This window comes from Zalophus californianus, chromosome 12 (assembly GCF_009762305.2).
Source record: "Zalophus californianus isolate mZalCal1 chromosome 12, mZalCal1.pri.v2, whole genome shotgun sequence".
Classification (NCBI taxonomy): domain Eukaryota; kingdom Metazoa; phylum Chordata; class Mammalia; order Carnivora; family Otariidae; genus Zalophus; species Zalophus californianus.
This window is the reverse complement of record NC_045606.1, coordinates 43,795,581-43,813,732: the sequence shown is the minus strand read 5'-3', so window position 1 is coordinate 43,813,732 and position 18,152 is coordinate 43,795,581. Positions and strand designations below refer to the sequence as shown.

The 18,152-nt window shown below is 36.1% G+C and overlaps 1 protein-coding gene across 7 annotated transcripts in view; it reads left to right on the top strand.

Moving 5' to 3' along the window:
• THSD7A (thrombospondin type 1 domain containing 7A) overlaps positions 1-18,152 on the top strand; it is a 431,400-nt gene that overhangs the window by 319,397 nt on the left and 93,851 nt on the right. For all 7 annotated transcript variants that reach the window (XM_027574085.2, XM_027574087.2, XM_027574084.2 and 4 more), the window contains one exon: positions 10,552-10,746. In XM_027574085.2, the coding sequence (XP_027429886.1) occupies positions 10,552-10,746 (195 nt within the window). The remainder of the gene's footprint in view (positions 1-10,551; positions 10,747-18,152) is intronic.

Here is an 18,152-nt window from a genome sequence, read left to right as displayed (position 1 = left end):
TCCAATTCAGCTTTCATTCCCTCAAAATTCTGTTCAAATTTCACTGCCTTCACAATGTGTCCCTTTATCAACTGTGCCATGTCTAATCATCCCATCAATCCACAGTCTCTATTGGTAACCAAAATTTTACACTATGATTATTGGTGCATATTTTCATGAGATAAACATAGTATCTCTAAGTCATATGTGCTCCTGGCAAGATTCCAAAGTCCAAATATATGTCTACTTACATTGTTTTCCTTATTCGTAATTTTGTCATTACTCTGTAGACTTACTTGTATATTGTGATCTTTAAATAACTACCTATAGAATGACTATACTTTCTTCTTGTTTAGGTGAGTATATAAGAGATCCCAAAATGTAGGAGTGCAGAAAGAGAGGTGGTAAAAAATTATTTAAATGAGAAAATTTACAAATTGAAATTGATTTTTAACCTAGGCCTAAAAAGTTGATAAACGTGCCATCATCCTTTTCTAGGCAATAAGGTCTTCTGAGGCTGGTCTTACTGCAAATATCCCCAGAGCACGGTAAATGGACTTGTTAGATAAAGTATGTCAAATGAGGGCAGTTGGCGGAATATCTTAAAACACAAAGGACACAAAGCCATGCTTGATCTGGAGAGCTACAGGGAGTCATTTGGAGGTATAATGTAGTCACAGCAGTGTGGCTGGCAGACTATTTGGCTGATAATTTGCAGGACAGATTGGAAATGCAAGACTCTCTCAGAGAAATATCTGAAACCAAGACCTAGGCAAGGGGGGGAATAAAACTAAAGGGAAAGCCTTTCCAAGAGCCCTCATTCAGAGAAAGTCCTGCAAAGTTCCATGAGGACCTGACTGGAATAGAACCCACAAGACGCCTTAGTGTGATGGAGGATGAGCCTGGAGAGATCAAAACAGGAGTTGTATTTCATCATAGAGCAAATGGAATTCTATCGAAATACTTGATGTGGAACTATCTATTTACATAAGCTTTTAAAGTTAAATGAATTGCGTCTGGGTGGCTTAGTTGGCTGTGCGGCCAACTCTTGATTTCGGTTCAGGTCATGATCTCAGGATCCTGGAATCAAGCCCCATGTTGGCTATGCTCAGTGGGCAGTATGCTTGAGGATTTCTCTCCCTTTCCTTCTGCCCTGCTCCCACTCTTTCTCTCTCTCTAAAATAAATAAATAAATCTTTTAAAAAAATAAAAAATTAATTAAACCCAATAGATTATAATAAATGTGACTATTTTGTTGATTGTATTCATAACTCTTCAAAATGACCGTATCATATAATTTATTTCATTTAGAAGCATAATTACTTTCATTTAGTACTGTAATGTAGTTCAGTGTAACCTCATCATAGCACTTCCAGAAGCAGCCTTTTTTTCTTCTTGTCTAGAAGACGCTGACTGAAAGTAGTTGGGTGCAGCTGTTTAACTCACAGTTTTTCAGAGTCAAAGTAAATGATTTAATCCAGAGAAAGGGAACTAAAGAAGGATTATAGGATGCCACATGCCTTGGTACTTTTGCTTATCAATGTAAGCTCAATATTCTGTAGTATAGCTTTTAATTAAAAATTTCATTGAGTCCCAAAAGTATTTATAACACAACGCTAAATAATTTTCAAATAAAGGACAAATAAAACTTTGTTTAATCTCAAATAATGCCTGGGATAAAGTTATTATTTGAATTTTCTGGATTTTCCATAATGCTTTTAAAAACATGAGTCACTTCACTTTTTAGTCACTGAAAATAAAGCCAGGTAGTCTGGGACTTTCAGGCGATCAAACAAATAGATAATAGGAAAGGGCATAAAAATGAAGTATTATTTTCAGTTAAATGAAGTTAAGTAATGATGTCTCACATCTTTATTCCAAATCACATGTGCTTTCAGTTATATGCATAACATATTACACAGATAGAAAACATGCCTAAAACTGTGCCATGATGGGGCGCCTGGGTGGCTCAGTTGGTTAAGCATCAGACTCTTGATTTTGGCTCAGGTCACGATCTCAGGGTTGTGAGATCAAGCCCCATGTCAGGCTCCATACCCAGTAAGGAGCCTGCTTGGGATTCTCTCTCCCCTCTCCCTCCTCTGCCCTACCTCTCTAAAAAAAAAAAAAAAAAAAAAAAAAAAGGTGCTATGATACTTGACATTAAATAGGGATGCAAGTCATGGGCCTTGATGTCAGACTTTGCAGAGTATAAACATGCCCTTTTTTTCTGCCCAGCCCCAAGTGAAATCTTCAACCTAAGTTTTTAGGAAAGGAAGTCATGGATGTAGTGATTAGAGAGTTGTTTGCCTACATGTGCAGTTTAAACTAGGAGTACCTTAAATTCAGTGAAGCATAAAAATGCAGAGTTATGGTTGGGTTCAACCCTAAATCTTCATTATTTAATTATAACAAATCATGTTAGTTACCATACTTTGTTAGAATGGGCTTCATCTCAAAAATGAAATTGAAGGTTGCATTACTGACCACATTAGGACATGGAGCTGGAAGATGGAGTTTGCTGAGGAGAGGAAAGCATCTTTTTTTTTTTTACCTCAGGGTTACCCAATTTGTTTCTCAGGACCACGAAGGAGTGAAAACACAGAGACTTGAAGTAACACAACAAAGGTGTCAGGGAAGAAAACAAAGTGGGAACATAAGAGCAACACTTACTGGGAATGGAAAGGTTTTGAAGAAGATGATGAAAAAGCAGAAAAATCCTGAAAATGATTATAATATGAAGACTTTATTCTAGACCATTACAATAGAAACTTAAATTAACTTCATGGAAACAAAAGACAGGAATGTTTTTTAAGTATTGGGTGAATTAGTGAGAAAGCAATAAAGGACATTAGGGGAGAGGTTGATCAGTGTGATGTGTTGAGCACATTGAGTTACTCCTGAGTTTGCAAATATTTTTCTCAGTGATTAGGCTATGTACTACCAGTTGAAGAATTTGGAGACCTACCATCCTACAGAGACTGAGGTATCAGGGCCCTATCTCCTTTGATGTTTCCATGTCAAAGAAATGGTTCCCAACTCCTTGAGAAAGATATTTCCTGGGTTGTAAGACTGAAAAGAGACTAGGAGAAATTTACATAAATTTCAAAGGGACAGAAAAAGAATTTACAGTTTTAAGTTTTTTTTTTTAAATGCTTTAAGAAAGGGGAGGTCAGGGGCCTAAAGACAGGAAGATACCTGTCAAGTTCAGTCAAGCTAAGGGTAATGTTAAGGCCATCTCAACCAGGTTCTAGTAAACGAACAGTTGGAAATATATAAACACAAGGGGCCTTTGCAGAAAAGCAAGGCATGTCCTGGGATTTCTAATGCAATTTTTTTCCTCATCCAACAAATATTTACTGCAAAATTCTTAAGTTCTGACAGTAACTGAACCAAGGATGTCAGCTATAAAGATAATTGAATGAGTCAAAATCTCTGGCCAGAGGGTTTTCATAGGCTAATGGAGATAAAGGTGAGTGGGTCAACAGACAATTATCAAAAGTCTTTAAAGTGATACGTCTGCAGTGTTGTGGGAACAGAGAATATAGAGCACAGCTCCAACTGGGGAATTTGAAAATCAGAGAAGGTTCACAGAAGAAGAAAACGTAGTCCTAAACAGTGCTTAGCAAGAGGGTGGGGCAACCAGACATGGAGAATAGTGTACACCAAATGGCAAGGAGTAAGAAAGCAGCATTTCAGTTCATAGAGAGGCAAATGGCTTTCTGTGGAGAGAATGTGGGGAAACCATGGGCAATGACAGACGATGAGGATTTCCTATATTCTAGTGAAGAATCCAGCCCTCAGCTAGTAGGTATTAAGGACCCTGTGATGCTTATATTTGCACTTTAGAAACACACTTTGGGGGTCAGGGTAGATGAGGGCTGCAGGAGAAATGGGAGATAGCAGGAAATGGGAGAAATGTGCACAATGGCCTGGAAGAAAACATGGGGTCAGGAGATAATACATTGAATAAATCAGATTCACTGCCTGGATGTCATAGCTGAGGGAGTTCAGGGATTAAAAATTATTGGGAAACTGCCCATTTAAGAAGAGATATGAAGCTTCTCTTCAAAAAGAGGAGGGAAGAAAGAGTTATAAGACTCAGTTCATGGGGCTTTTACTTCAGTAAGCTGAGAGTCATTCCAGACTTCTATATCTTACAGTTGTTATAAAGTTCAGATAGAGGGCGCCTGGGTGGCTCAGTTGGTTAAGCGACTGCCTTCAGCTCAAGTCATGATTCTGGAGTCCCAGGATCGAGTCCCACATCGGGCTTCCTGCTCAGCAGGGAGTCTGCTTCTCCCTCTGACCCTCTGACCCTCTTCCCTCTCGTGATTTCTATCTCTCATTCTCTCTCTCTCAAATAAATAAATAAAATCTTAAAAAAAAAAATAAAGTTCAGATAGAATGGTTATACAAAAATGCTCTCTGGAAAGATCCAGGCAAATATGAGACTTGATTCTTTTCCCATCTCAATTCTTTTTTGAATTTATATTGGTTATCAATAAATAAGTAAATATATAAGTGACTTCTGCTATGAGAGTCAATATAAAATTTTAAGACAATTTCTGAAGAATGCAAAAGACCTCAACAACTCAATAATAGTTCTCAGGATTGCTATAGAGTTTGTTTAGGTCTGGCAAGGGAAATCTGTCCCAAAAATATAATACTAGAGGTTTTCTAAATAGTGTGCTTTTTAAAAATCTTGGCTCTGTATCTGGTTTCTCTCTGCTTTAATTTCTCCTTTCTGTTTACTCCCCTCTCAATTCCATTACACTGATGCACTTCAATTCTTCGATGCCTTCTGGAGGTACATAGCACATAGTACTACTGTGACTGTTAAAAATCACCCACAGCAATCTGCACATTTCTATGATTAAAAAGAAATTAGAACAATGCAAGGGGGGCACCTGGGTGGCTCAGTTGTTAAGTGTCTGCCTTTGGCTCAGGTCATGATCCCAGGGTCCTCGGATCGAGCCCCGCATCCGGCTCCCTGCTCCCTGGGAAGCCTGCTTCTCCCTCTCCGACTCCCTCTGCTTGTGTTCCCTCTCTTGCTGTGTCTCTCTCTGTCAAATAAATAAATAAAATCTTAAAAAAAAAAAAAGAAGAATGCAAGGAACATTTAGGGAATAGGGCTAAGCATGTATATCCCTGACATTAAAATACAATTAATTATATTTTACTGTATTAATGTTGTGTTCTTTGCTCCTCTCCTAAGCTATAAAAACCTTGAAACTATAAAAATCTTCATAAACCAAGATTTATCTTTTATATTACACTTAAGCTCCAGTACAATGAATGCAATAAACTTTCAGCATATACTTTTACCAAGAAAAAAGAAGTCTATCCTCTGATCTCATTTCTCATTTTGTTTTATTTTTATGGAAATTGTCATGAATTTTTAGTGTAATTACTTCAAACAGATGTTCAATTCTCTTTTCCTGATAATAGGAAACACAGTAGAGTGAAAGGAGATATTTTGGAAGAATTCATGAAAGAGTTTGGTGAAGTTCATGGAATAGACCAAACAAGGGGAAATAGGGGGGGTTACTTTAAAGATGTCAAAATACATGTTTAAATTGATTAAATGATGAATTATTAATGTATTTTTAAAAGTTTATTTATGAAGACAGAGATTGGAAGACACCAACCTAAACATTCAAATCTTGTTTTGAGTTCATAAAAATAAATAAACCCAAGCATTTTCATTTTATTTCTCAACCTTTTATATAGGGTATCACAAACAAGTTTAAGCCAGATATGCTTTAGTTAAGGCTTCACAGTAAGACAGAAGTTGTAATATGTAGACAATGGTTCATTCATTTCTTTCTGTGTTACATGTTTCATGTAAAATGTACATTTTTGTAGGTTTGTTTAAGAGGCCTAGAGCTTTATGGGGGGAAAATACAAGTCATATAAATATAAAGCAGTCCTTTGAAAATTTTATGTTGGAACACGTATGCCAAAAAAATATAGTATATTTAATATACAATGGCAAGTGTGCAGATTCTAAACGCTTATGACATCATGTTCAGGATCAAGCTAAGAAATTGTCCTCAGAAAGACTAAAGAAAGAAAAACAGGTTAGATTGGTCTGTACCTAAATGAGCTGTAGAACCACATCATTCAAAATAATGATAATCAGATTTATCTGCCCAGATTTATTTGGATGCACATAGGGATAATCTAAGTCTCAAAAGGTTCTATAATAGGGGACATATGATAGTTGAAAATGTCCTAACAGTGGATAATGGATATGGAAAAATGGAATTTCCAAATGCTCAGCAGCAAAATTTTCATTCCTTGATATGGAAAGACTATAAATTAACCTGATATTTGGATATGTACATGTTTAATTTACTACCATACATTCTCTGAAATAATGGCATGCAAAACAGTTCTCATCTAATTAAAATAGTGTTTATCAATCAAAAACAAGTTTTAATGTAAAGAAGACGGATGAAATTATTTTCTAAAGCACTTTTAGGTAAAGACTTTATTTCCAGGGTCACTTTTTATATTAAAAATAAGATAGAAGTTGCACTCATAGGAAATGGTTGAAAATCACAAATTATGGAATTACCTGTGATAGCCATAAACCCAGCTTTTCTTTCTCCCCTAATGTTTCCCTGATGACTTGTGCCTGGAGTGCTCCTGGACATTTAGCTTAAAAGAGCACACTGCCTAAGGGTTCCAGTTAGTGGTCAATGACTTGAGTTGATTAAAGCACCCATTGAAAGCAAAGTCAGAGATCTAAACAATTTCATATTTTCATAGATCCATTGCCATTTTTTTCAGTGGCTATAAGCAAAAAATATGTAAACTTGGACATGTCAACATGCATACTCTTTTTATTTGAGACAGTATATGGCCACCACTATGCTTTGCTGTGTCTGAGAAATAACTAGGAGTGCCAGTTTCTGGACTTCTTTGTAGACAAAGTCTCATCCATTATTAACTCCCTTGGCATCTGGAGTTTTCCCTACCACCATGCCAGTTAAAAGTAGATTGGGAATTGGTTAAAACTCAGTTCAAATCTCTCCTTCTTTAGTTAAACTTCTGCTCTTTGAGACAGTAAATTTGTTGTGCTTCAGTTTCCTTTAAAGTAAAAATTAGATGTTAGTACCCGTGTCAGAAGGTTGTTGTGAAAGGTACAAACTTCCGGTTATAAAATAAATGAGTCATGGGGATGTAATGTAGAGCATGGTGACTCTAGTTGATAATTCTGTAATGCATATTTGAACGTTGCTAAGAGTAGATTTTAAAAGTCTTTATCACTTAAAAAGATTATAAGTGTATATGGAGACAGATGTTAATTAGACTCATGATTATTTTACAATATATACAAATATCAAAGCCTTACATTGTATACCTGAAACTAATATAATGTTATATGTCAATTATACCTCAAAAAAAATGTTGTGGTGACAATTAGCTGAGATGATGTATGCCATATTCATAGCCCAGTGCTTGACAAAAGATGGGCAATCAGTAACTACTCATTGAATGTTTTCATTTAAGTATACCCTGTATTAAAGGGAAGTCTAGAGGGAAGTCCCACAGAGAAACGACTGATGTTAGGTATGAAATCCAGATGAATCTGTAGCTACTCATTCAAGAAGCAGTCTGGTCCTATTCAAAACACAAGAGGAGAAAGGCAGAAAAATTCTAGAGCAATGTTTCTCAGATTTTTATGTGCACATAGATCACCTGGGGATCTTTATAAAATGCAAATAATGATTTAGTGGATGAGGTCTGAGAGACTGCATTTCTAGCAAACTCCAGGGGGTGCATATGCTGCCTGCCCCCTGAATACACATTAACAAAGTCCTAGAGCACTTGAGTGCATGGCAATTTAAGAAATACTGTACTTAAATACATATCTGTCTAATCCAGCATTCTGTTTCTGATACAACAGGTTAAAATTAATCAATTCATCTGTTCATTTAGCAAAAGATTATTTAGTGTCTGTATTTATTATTTAGTGCCTGTATTATGTACCAGGCACTGTTTTAGGCTTTAAATATAAAATAATAAGAGAGATAAAGATCATGCCCGCATTGGGTTTTTAATCTAGTGGTAGGGTTAGAAGGTAAACTTGTGAACAGTTCATTAAAATAGTTTCCAGTGGTGATTAAAGCTATAATGAAAATAAAATGCAGTTACTGTGAGATTGTGTATGGTCAATTAAGCCTCCTCTAGGAAGGAGACAATTGAATTGAAACCTGAATATTTAAAAGTAGTCTGTCATGAGATCTGAAATTTTTAAACAAAAATGAAGAGAGAATGCCAAGTCCCTGAGGCAGTGATGAGCTCAGTCTGTAGGAGAAAAGGGGAAAAAAGCATCCTGGCTAGAACATAATGCCATTATTTGGATGCAAGACAATGATGAGCAATCAGGAGCAATCAGGGGCAGGGGCTTACCTGGCAAAGTTGGGAGGAGTGCAGTAAGGGCTGAAATCTAAGGGAAGTTAGAGGTTGGATCCAAGGTGGGTTTTAATAGCTCCACAGAGGATTAAGATGTACGCTAGAAGGAATGTGCCTATAGGAAAATACACCGGGCTAAGCAGAACAAGACGAATGAAAAGAGCTAACATAAGGTATGGGACACAGGTTGAAAAAAAAATAAGAACTCCTAAAGCAAGAAAGGTTGAAATTGTACATCCCTTAACTTTACACTACAAGAAAGAGAAATATGCCACTTGTGCTCTGAAAAATAATTTTATAATAGCACCCATGTAGCCCACTTTCATTTGCTGCAGAATGAATTAAATTTTTCTGAGTAGAAATGATTAAGTAACTGTGAGAAGAAATAAAACTGTAATTCCTGGTTGATTATAGGCTATAGCCCCAAACTTGCCTTACTTTTCACAGGATATTAGAAACGAAAGTGAAAGAGAGTAGATAGAACATTAAAAGTAGCAATGAAGAAAATAAGACATATGCAAGTCCCCTCTTGCACTCAGAAAAAAGTTTGGTAGGAAAAGGAGTCATCATTATTATGTAAATTGTAAAATATTAAATACTTGTGCTATAATGATTTTTGTACTCTACCTTCTACAATCTATCTTCATATTGTTTTACTGGGTTGTAAGCCCAACCCTAAAGCCAATAAAAGCAGAATTAAAGTGATCCCACAGATCACAATAACTAAAGATTGAATGATATAATGATGAGTCCATTGTCATTTCGGGGAGTCTTACTGACTAGAGAGCAAATCTAATCATTTAAAGCCTTGCAAACTGGAGGCTTATTAATGTTCCACTTGACTTCCGAGTGTGTCTAATGATTTAAGGCCCTGCAAACTAGTAGCTATTAACCTGTTAGAGCATTTCCAATTGATTTCTGATTTTCTGTCTTGTTTTTCAAATATATGAATAAAAGACATTAACATGATGCTCCTAGCCTTCCGTCAGTGAAAAACATCTCTGAGTTGTTTTTCTAATAGCAATGAAGAGTAGCATAATTAGTCACTCTTTCTCACCTGAAAGTGTAACGGCCCAAGGCACACATCTGTGATACATTTTTGCAGAATTATGGTCATGTTTTGTGGCAAAATAGTAGATCAACTTTTGCTTGTGTGTGTACTGTGTTGCTCGCTTACACTGACATCATTGGCACCATACATTAACCAGCGAAACCATAGAGTTCATTTCATATTCTATTTTGGTCATTTATTTGTAATCCTTTTAGTTATCTTTGGCATTCATTAACCACAAAGACATTTTTTTGCTCATTGGCCTTTTGTATAATCTCATCGTATTCATTCAACAAATACTCAAGGAATGCCAATTTCTAGAGCTCTCCGGGCAAGGGAGGGAGTGGAGTGAGATGAAGCTGGGAAGAGAAACCAGAGCCAAGTCATTTGAGGTCTTGTAAACGTTTAAGAACTCTTATCTTTATCTTAAGAGCAACAGGAAACTACAGAAGAGTTTTAAGCGCTGGAGTGATACCATCTTCTGCCATTTGCTTACCTTGTCATTTTTCTCCCCCTCTCCCAGTGGGACCCCTTAAACAGTAGTTTTATATTGTTAGCCTATCGTTTACATATCTTGGCTATTTCCAACTAACAGAGTAATTGTTTGTGAAAGAAAAAAGGTTGCCAGTCATACAAAAATAAATTCTCTGGGAGACAGAGTTTGCAGAGATACCTGAGTTGGTTCATGAAAACATACGGTGCATGCTATAGATAGAGGTGTTATTTGTAAAAGATGACGTAAATGATGCATCTCCAATAATGCAATAAAAAGGGGAACATAATTCATTGATGCTCCTTATTGCAAGGTTAATATTATAAATATAAAAGTCACTAACTGGGCAACTATCTGTAGTAAAAAATACTTCCAGCACGGTGCTTGATCTACACACCTAAGCTTCTGATAATAAAAGAAGCTTCACTTAAGGATTTATATTTATTCCTCGTGTTCTTTTAACATCTGGCTGTAGTGGGCTTTGTTTTAGCTTTGTTTTTAACTAAGAACAAAATAACCTAATGTATTTTGGTGCCCATCTGTTTACAGTTGCTCATTTTACATTTATTTAAAAATGATGGATTGTTCGTGATGATGTCTTCCCCAGGAGAAGAAGTTGACAGACAGCTGTGCAGAGATGCCATCTTCCCCATTCCTGTTGCCTGTTATGCTCCGTGCCCAAAGGACTGTGTGCTCAGCATGTGGTCTGCATGGTCCTCCTGCTCACACACCTGCTCAGGGAAAACCACAGAAGGGAAACAGATACGGGCACGGTCCATTCTGGCCTATGCCGGTGAGGAAGGTAAGGTTGGTCACCAGCTTCAGAAGGGGATTTAGATTGCTTTCAGAAGTTGGCATGCTTTTTTCTTTTTTTTTTTTTTTCTGGTCTTCTGTGGTTAAGGTGATGCTGTACAAAAAATCTACTTCCAGAATCCCAGCAATCCAAGGAAATTTAGTATCTGTTGACCTATGGAGCAACTTTTCTTCCCCCAAATTAATCTTGAAAATAGATCTTTAATAAAAGACGAAACACTTTTAAAAGTAAACTTACTTTGCCTTTCCTCTCTCCTAAGAATTGTTTTCCAGTTTGAATGCTAAACCTGTGAAACAATATGTAAATGACTCCCAAAATTCCAGATGTCAGGTGTGATTATTTTTTCACTATTGCAGTAGTCAATTTTTCCCTTTGAAATCACATTCTGCATTCTCATAAATAGGCATATATGTTCAATAATAAAAGTGTTTGTTTTGTTTTTAAAGCAACACCAGCATGATTATTACTTGACTGAAAATTACATGGATTTTCTGCCATTCGTGTTTCTGAACATAGGCTCTGAGATCCAGAAGTCTCATATGTAGGTTGTGTTCATTTTCCAAGTATGCTGCTCATCCTAGTGGGGGAATAAAGCATGCTTTGCCATATATTCATACCTCACTTGTGTAAGCTTTATTGTGGAGAAATATAAGGCTCTTGGTAATTATCTCTCAAGCTTACATCCAAATGCTAATTTGGCCTCTGTGTGACTTGGTGATATGATGTCATACTTAATCTTGTCATTCTTGAGAATAACACAGGAGTAAGAAAAACAGAGAAGTCATCAAGTTCTATCACACTAAGGCATGTTCTGTCTCAAGAGTATAGGTGTATATTATTTAAACATTATCAAGCTGAATGACTTCTCATTCACATTTAGCGCTAATAAATAATGATTTATATTTGTAAAATGCATGTGTTTCTTTGTGTATATCCCCCAATAAGACATTGTGGAGGAGTTTTTAAGCCGCCAGTTTTATTTTTCTATTTATGAAACATTTTAGTGATAGAAACCTGATAGCGTTTTTATTTGGTCAAACTTGCTATCTGTGAATATAATAGCTATGCAAAAATGTAACCCCTTTGGTCTTAAGACGTGAGAGAAAAATTTAGCATACTTGACACAGTCAACCTATAGGAAAATTTAGAATTTTCTTTAAAGTGTCCAGAAACCTTTTTCCAGTCACCTTAATATAAATTTAACCATTTGCTACCCCCCGAAAAGTATATCCTGGAACCAAATAAAAAGAAAATAGAACCTTTTAGAAAGTTACATTCCTCGTCTTGTCAAACAATAACTCTAACCTTGTATGGATTATATTCAGACTTCAAACTCTATCAGCTCAGATTATGTCTTGGACTTCATTAAAATTAGATCTGTGGTCACCCTGCTTCCTATAAATCTATTATACTCTGTAGACACTTGCTGTGTGACTAGTAATGAGTGACTTTTCGCCCTGTGAGTCACATGGCAGAGATTTTGCCATGCTTGCAGAACTTACCAGATCATTATTTCTATAGACATGATGCTTCACTCTGAAAGGTCATGAAATGCTTTAAAGGCAGAAATTTATGATTGCTCTTTGATATGTATCATCCACTTAGTTTAAAAGGGTGAGTCTTCAATAATTTTTAATTAAGTCTAGTAGCTGCATCATAAGCAGGCCGTGCTGGAAAATTATAGATGTTTATATAGTAAATCATAAAGGCATGAATTCAAAACATAATTTTGAAGGGAAACCATACAGGAAGCTGTCAGTGGAGAATCCGATGCTGCTTGTCTCTGTTAATAACAGTTACAAAAACTGGTATAATTATATGAGATATTTAAAGAGGAATCTGCCCTTCAAACACTATTTAGTACCTATTATTCGCCGGACACTGGAACATTATATCTTTCACAAAACAAGTCTCCTAATTTTGAGCTATTTTTAAAATTAAAAACTTTGTTTGCAGGAAGTTTTAAAATTTACTTCCCTGCTAATTAGATAACACTTTATAATTCTACACAAAAGTAGGTCTTTCTATTTTTCCCCAAGAATTAATGTTTTGTATGTGTCGAATGTGTTCTAAATTTTCTAAATTAAGAAATTACTGTGATAACCTTAAGGGAAAAGGTCACATTATTAAAATTACATGTTGAGTGTTTAGACATACAGTTTTCTGGTGAAATAAGTTGCAAATTCACATGCAAAGTATTAATCTGGACTTACAAAATCAATGCTGCTTCACATAATAAAAGATTAACTTTTATTTATCTCAGTCATAACTTCACTGTTGAACATTATACTGAAGATTATATAACCTCTTGTATTAATAAGAGCATATCAAGTTGTTTTGTAGTAACAAACAGCTCAGAAGCTCAAAATCTTAAAAGAAAAATTACTCCTTCCTTATGGGAATTTTGCCATGGTGTTGGGTAACTTTCCAAGGCAGTCTGCTCTCCACAAAATGTCTCAGCATGCCCCTCCGTACGAAGACCTACCCCCCAGTGCCAGTGGAAGAAGGTAGTTGGAGGGTCTGTCTGCTGACTTCAAAGCCTCAGCATTAAGCTCTTCCATACAGAAGTGACTTAATGTCCTTTCTACTGACATTTCATTGGCAAAGCAAATCATACAGTCATGCCTTGAAGTTGAACCTGACTTCAGTCATGGCATGGGGTGGGGAAAATATGATCCTAGTGTGCTGGAGAAAGAGGAGTGCCAGCTCCTGGTCTTACCCCTGATTTACTTAGTCTTCTTATGGTATGTGTGTCTGCCATGTGCGTGTCTCCATCTGTCTCTGTCTACATCCATAGATATATGGTAAAGGACTATTCTCTATGCCCCCAATTCAGGAGATAAACCAAGCTTCTCCACTGTTGAAATGTTATGACTTTTATCGATTATTTCTTTGTTCCTGCTACACAAATGATAGGATACAGATAACACATCCTGTTCCCCATGCTATAGTTCTTTCTCTTCCTTTCCCTTTCCTTCCCTTCCCTTTCTCTCTAGGCTCTTGCTCTCTGCTCCTGAACAATTTTATCTAAAAAGTCATTAGGTGGAGTCAAGCAGTTGAGCATCTGTCTCAGCAGGTAGGGGGGCTTCAGTGGTTCAGAGTGGGTTATCAGAGCCCACAATAAAAATGCCAAAATAATATTAATGACAGATTATAACCCATTACATAAAATAGGAAACAATGGATCCATATTTGATATAAATAGATGTATTAATTGAACATCTAACCAAGAGCGTTTTATTTAGTCTCGAGTATCTCTCTCATGGAGAAGTTAGACACCATCTTAATCCAAGGATCAAAATTTAAATTGTTGGTAATGGAGCAAATAAAAATTATGTGTTCCTGGTGTGATGCAATGATAAATTGGCATCAAGTCTGTGACATCCCTGTCAAAGATGCATATTGTAGAATGTAATCATGAGGAAACATCCTAATTGAAAAACATTGAAAAATAATAACTGGTCTTTAATATCACAAAGAGCCAAGGAGCACTTAATCATGAAAATTAAGGAAAGATTGAGGAACTATTCCAGACTGAAGGAGATTACCAAAACATGATATTTAAATGTAACACCTGATTCTGAACTAGAGTCTTTCACTATAAAAAGGTTATTTTGGAACAGTTGGAAAATTTGAATAGTATGAGGATTAGATGGTAATAATGTATCATTGTTTGTTTCCTAATTTCCTGATCTTGAATATTGAATGTGTTTATGTGTAGGAAAATGCCCTTGACTATAGGAAATAAACACTTAAGTATTTAGGGTGGTGGGGCATCATTTCAACAACTTTGTCCAAATGATCCAGGGAGGAAAATATTGATAATATACTTTCAGTTTTCTTGTAATTTTGAGCTTGGTTCAAAATTAAAACATAAAAAATTAATAAAAACAATTTGAATATAATTGTTTTTCATGCAGTCTTGAGGAACACTTTATAACCTATGATTAGCAATACACAAAAATTATCACATAATGATTCTTATCCAAATGTCATTTGGAAAGCAAATACAAACGGTAGCAACTAGAGATAGTTAATATACTGAAGAAAGTAAAAATATTTCTTTTCGGGCGCCTGGGTGGCTCAGTTGGTTAAGCGACTGCCTTCGGTTCAGGTCATGATCCTGGAGTCTCGGAATCGAGTCCCACATCGGGCTCCCTGCTCGGCGGGGAGTCTGCTTCTCCCTCTGACCCTCTTCCCTCTTATGCTCTCTATCTCTCATTCTCTCTCTCTCAAATAAATAAATAAAATCTTTAAAAAAAATTTCTTTTCAACTTAAAGAAACAAAATGTGTGTGTGTGTGTGTGTGTGTGTGTGTATGTAGTTAAATAAAATTGGTATTTCACTTTTTGACATTGTGTGATACCTCGAGGTAAAAATCTTCCTTGTTTTGGGTAAACTGTAGCGTGGGTCCCAAAAGCTACTTTAAAATTATTTGAGGAGGAGGATGCAGAGTTCATGTCAAGATTTTTGTGGAGTTTTCCATAGCCTCTGAGACTCACAAGACCATCCAGGCCCTCAGTGCGTGCTGGTTTGCTGGCTGCAAAGAGGTGGCTGAAGTGTATGACCAGGAGCATTTTCATAACAGTGACCTTTCTGTGTGACCTTGACCTATTCCCTGGACTTGCACTTGCTCCTTGTTTCTTTTGGGTTTTATAGAATGATTCATTAGTGTCTCAGGCCTAACCACCCAGTGTGGGGATAAAGGTGCAGATGTTATTCGCCCTGAAAAAAAAAAATTGGGAAGATCTGAAAGGAAGCAATCTTTTAACACTTCAGCCTGGCATAAATTTAATATAAAAAGTAGTATGTTGAATTTGAATAAGAAATTTAAAAGTTGGTGTTAGATTTAAAGCCTTCTGAATTTTTTGAAACCATGTTTAAAAAGAAAAAATGATTTTCAAAATGTTTCCACTGAGTATAATAACAATTTCATTACATAGTTAATTATCCTTACAGAGCAAGAAATGGAGGATTTTTTTTGAAAGTTCAAAATGTTCTGATATTATAACTTCATTCAGCCAAATGTTAGTGCATCTTTACACCTGCTTTATAAATACAGAAATAGATGCAAACTGAAATAGAATTATGCCAATTTTTCTTCAAATAATTAGCAGTCTTCAAAAATTATATTTTAAAGTATAAAACATTGAGGAGAGGAATATTGGTATCTTAACTTTGGGTTTTCACAGCTAAAGGGTTTTAATCCTAAGAGCCGAGGAGCATTTTAATTCCTAGATGAATTTGAAGAATCCAGAATTCCCTATCTATGTATATACGCATGGGATTCTGCCTTCCAGGTAAAAGTACTGTCACTTCCTATCCTCCCATTCTTGACTTTGAAAAAGGAGTTCTGTTTCAGTCTGTCCCTGCATAACCACAACCACAATCTTCTGAGGTTCTCTGCGGCTAACATTCTTCCCTTCAGTTCCCCGAAATCGTGCCATTGCCTGTGTGCTTTTCGCCCAGGGGTGGTCTGCTGTCAAAGGGATCCAGGCTACAATAAGCAGGCAAAATTACAAGCATTTTAAAGCTGTAATTCATAGTACGCTAATAGCCACTCCTTAGCATGAGCCCCGTCCACTTTCTTATCCTTATTGCCTGTTACTTCTCTGTGTGAACTTGGTACTCCAGTGGACTGCATCAATAGTGCTAGTTCCCAACATCAGACCTGCCTGCATGCTTTAGCTTTTATTTGTGCCTCTGCTTAAGTAAAATGTTCGCTTTTTCTCTCTCTTCCCAGAATGCTGCTTTCAAAATCCTACTCCTTCGAAACTCACCTCAGTGCCTCCTGCTGAGGCATTTTTCAGTCGCCCCAAAACTCATGGAAACTTACACTTTTGAATCTCAATTATGCTACCTGTTTTAATGTGATTACTGTATTCCGCCTAAAATTATACCCATTTGTATGCTTGCCCACCCTACTACTTTTCCTCACTGCCTTAGAAGATCCTTGAGAACAGCAAAAACTATTTCTAACCCCTGTGGGTATCTGTCTCTTGAAGTATTGGACATAAACATTGCATACAATAGAACTCAATATATATGTATCCAATTAATGTTTTGAAAAAGGTTCTTTTATCTTTTCAATCTGCCATTTAAATTATAAGGACTTCAATGCCGGAACCAGAAACACCATAGCTCTGTTCAAATGTATGTTAACACAGCTTTTATAGGCTGGATGTGGGGAGGAAAAGTCACTTTTTCATTTTTATAAGAGAAGTTTCACATATAATAGTTGGTATTTTTATATAAGCAGGGACATTTATTTATACAGTAGAATTTCATCGAAGTATTATAAAGTCTTTCCACTTGACGGAATGATAGAAAGCCTATATAGTCACATTAGTATGAAGCATATATTTTTATGTGTCTGAGGATTTTTTTAAAATACCACTTATCACTAATTTTGTCATAGGTGACATTTTATAATTTCCCCAGTCCTATGGAAATATTCTCACATGTCTGGAATTAGATCTTCCCATAAATAATAAATAAATTCAATATTATATCTATCAATTTTTCTACCGTAAAATTATTCCCAAAACAACAGGCCGATGCTGCAGTGACTGATTCCCCCAAGCCATGCTTTCGAAATTGCCATATCGTTGTTATAATTAAGACCACACTGGGGCTTATCTGTACGAGTATCTTGACATCAGACCAAAACTGCTGATGTGGTTTTAATGAGGATTGGGGCAAGAAAATAAATAGCCTTTATGTCTGTAAACTTAACAGCCATCTTGCTGTTCCTTGACACATTACGCTGATGTTGTAGAAGTTTTTCTCCTATCAGATCTTCCAAAACCAGCGAGTCAATTCCAATGTCAAAAACAATTCAAAGGTTTTAGAATCACATTTTAAACAGTATACATACGCCCACAGTGAAAATGAGGTAAATAAATGCTTTTTTCATAAAAGACCAATAATTATACTATTAAATATAAAGGTATGGTTAAAAGGGTTACATAAAATGTATATATTTAATGTCTGTAATTAGGTGTTTGTCTTAGAGATAAGATTGGATGAATCTAGAGCCTCAGGGAATGGGTTATGAGAGTGCTCATTTACTTCTCCCCGATCCAATTAGTATGTTTTAGAATCCATTCCTAGTCAAATCCTAAACTTTTCAGAGGCTGCCAGGGTCACTGAGCTGTGTGATGGAAGGCAGGCTATCATCTGTGACAGATGTTTTCACCATCATGAAACAGGGGACTTTAATGAAATGCTGCTTAATGCAGGTTATTCTGATGTTGATCCCATGTTCAACACTGTATAAATGATTCTGAATTGCAGTTAAATTCTCACAGACACTGCCTACCAATTTATTTGCTGAATTAGAGAGATGTACTTAATCATAAGTGAAGTGATAAATGAAGATCATCTCAGGGTAT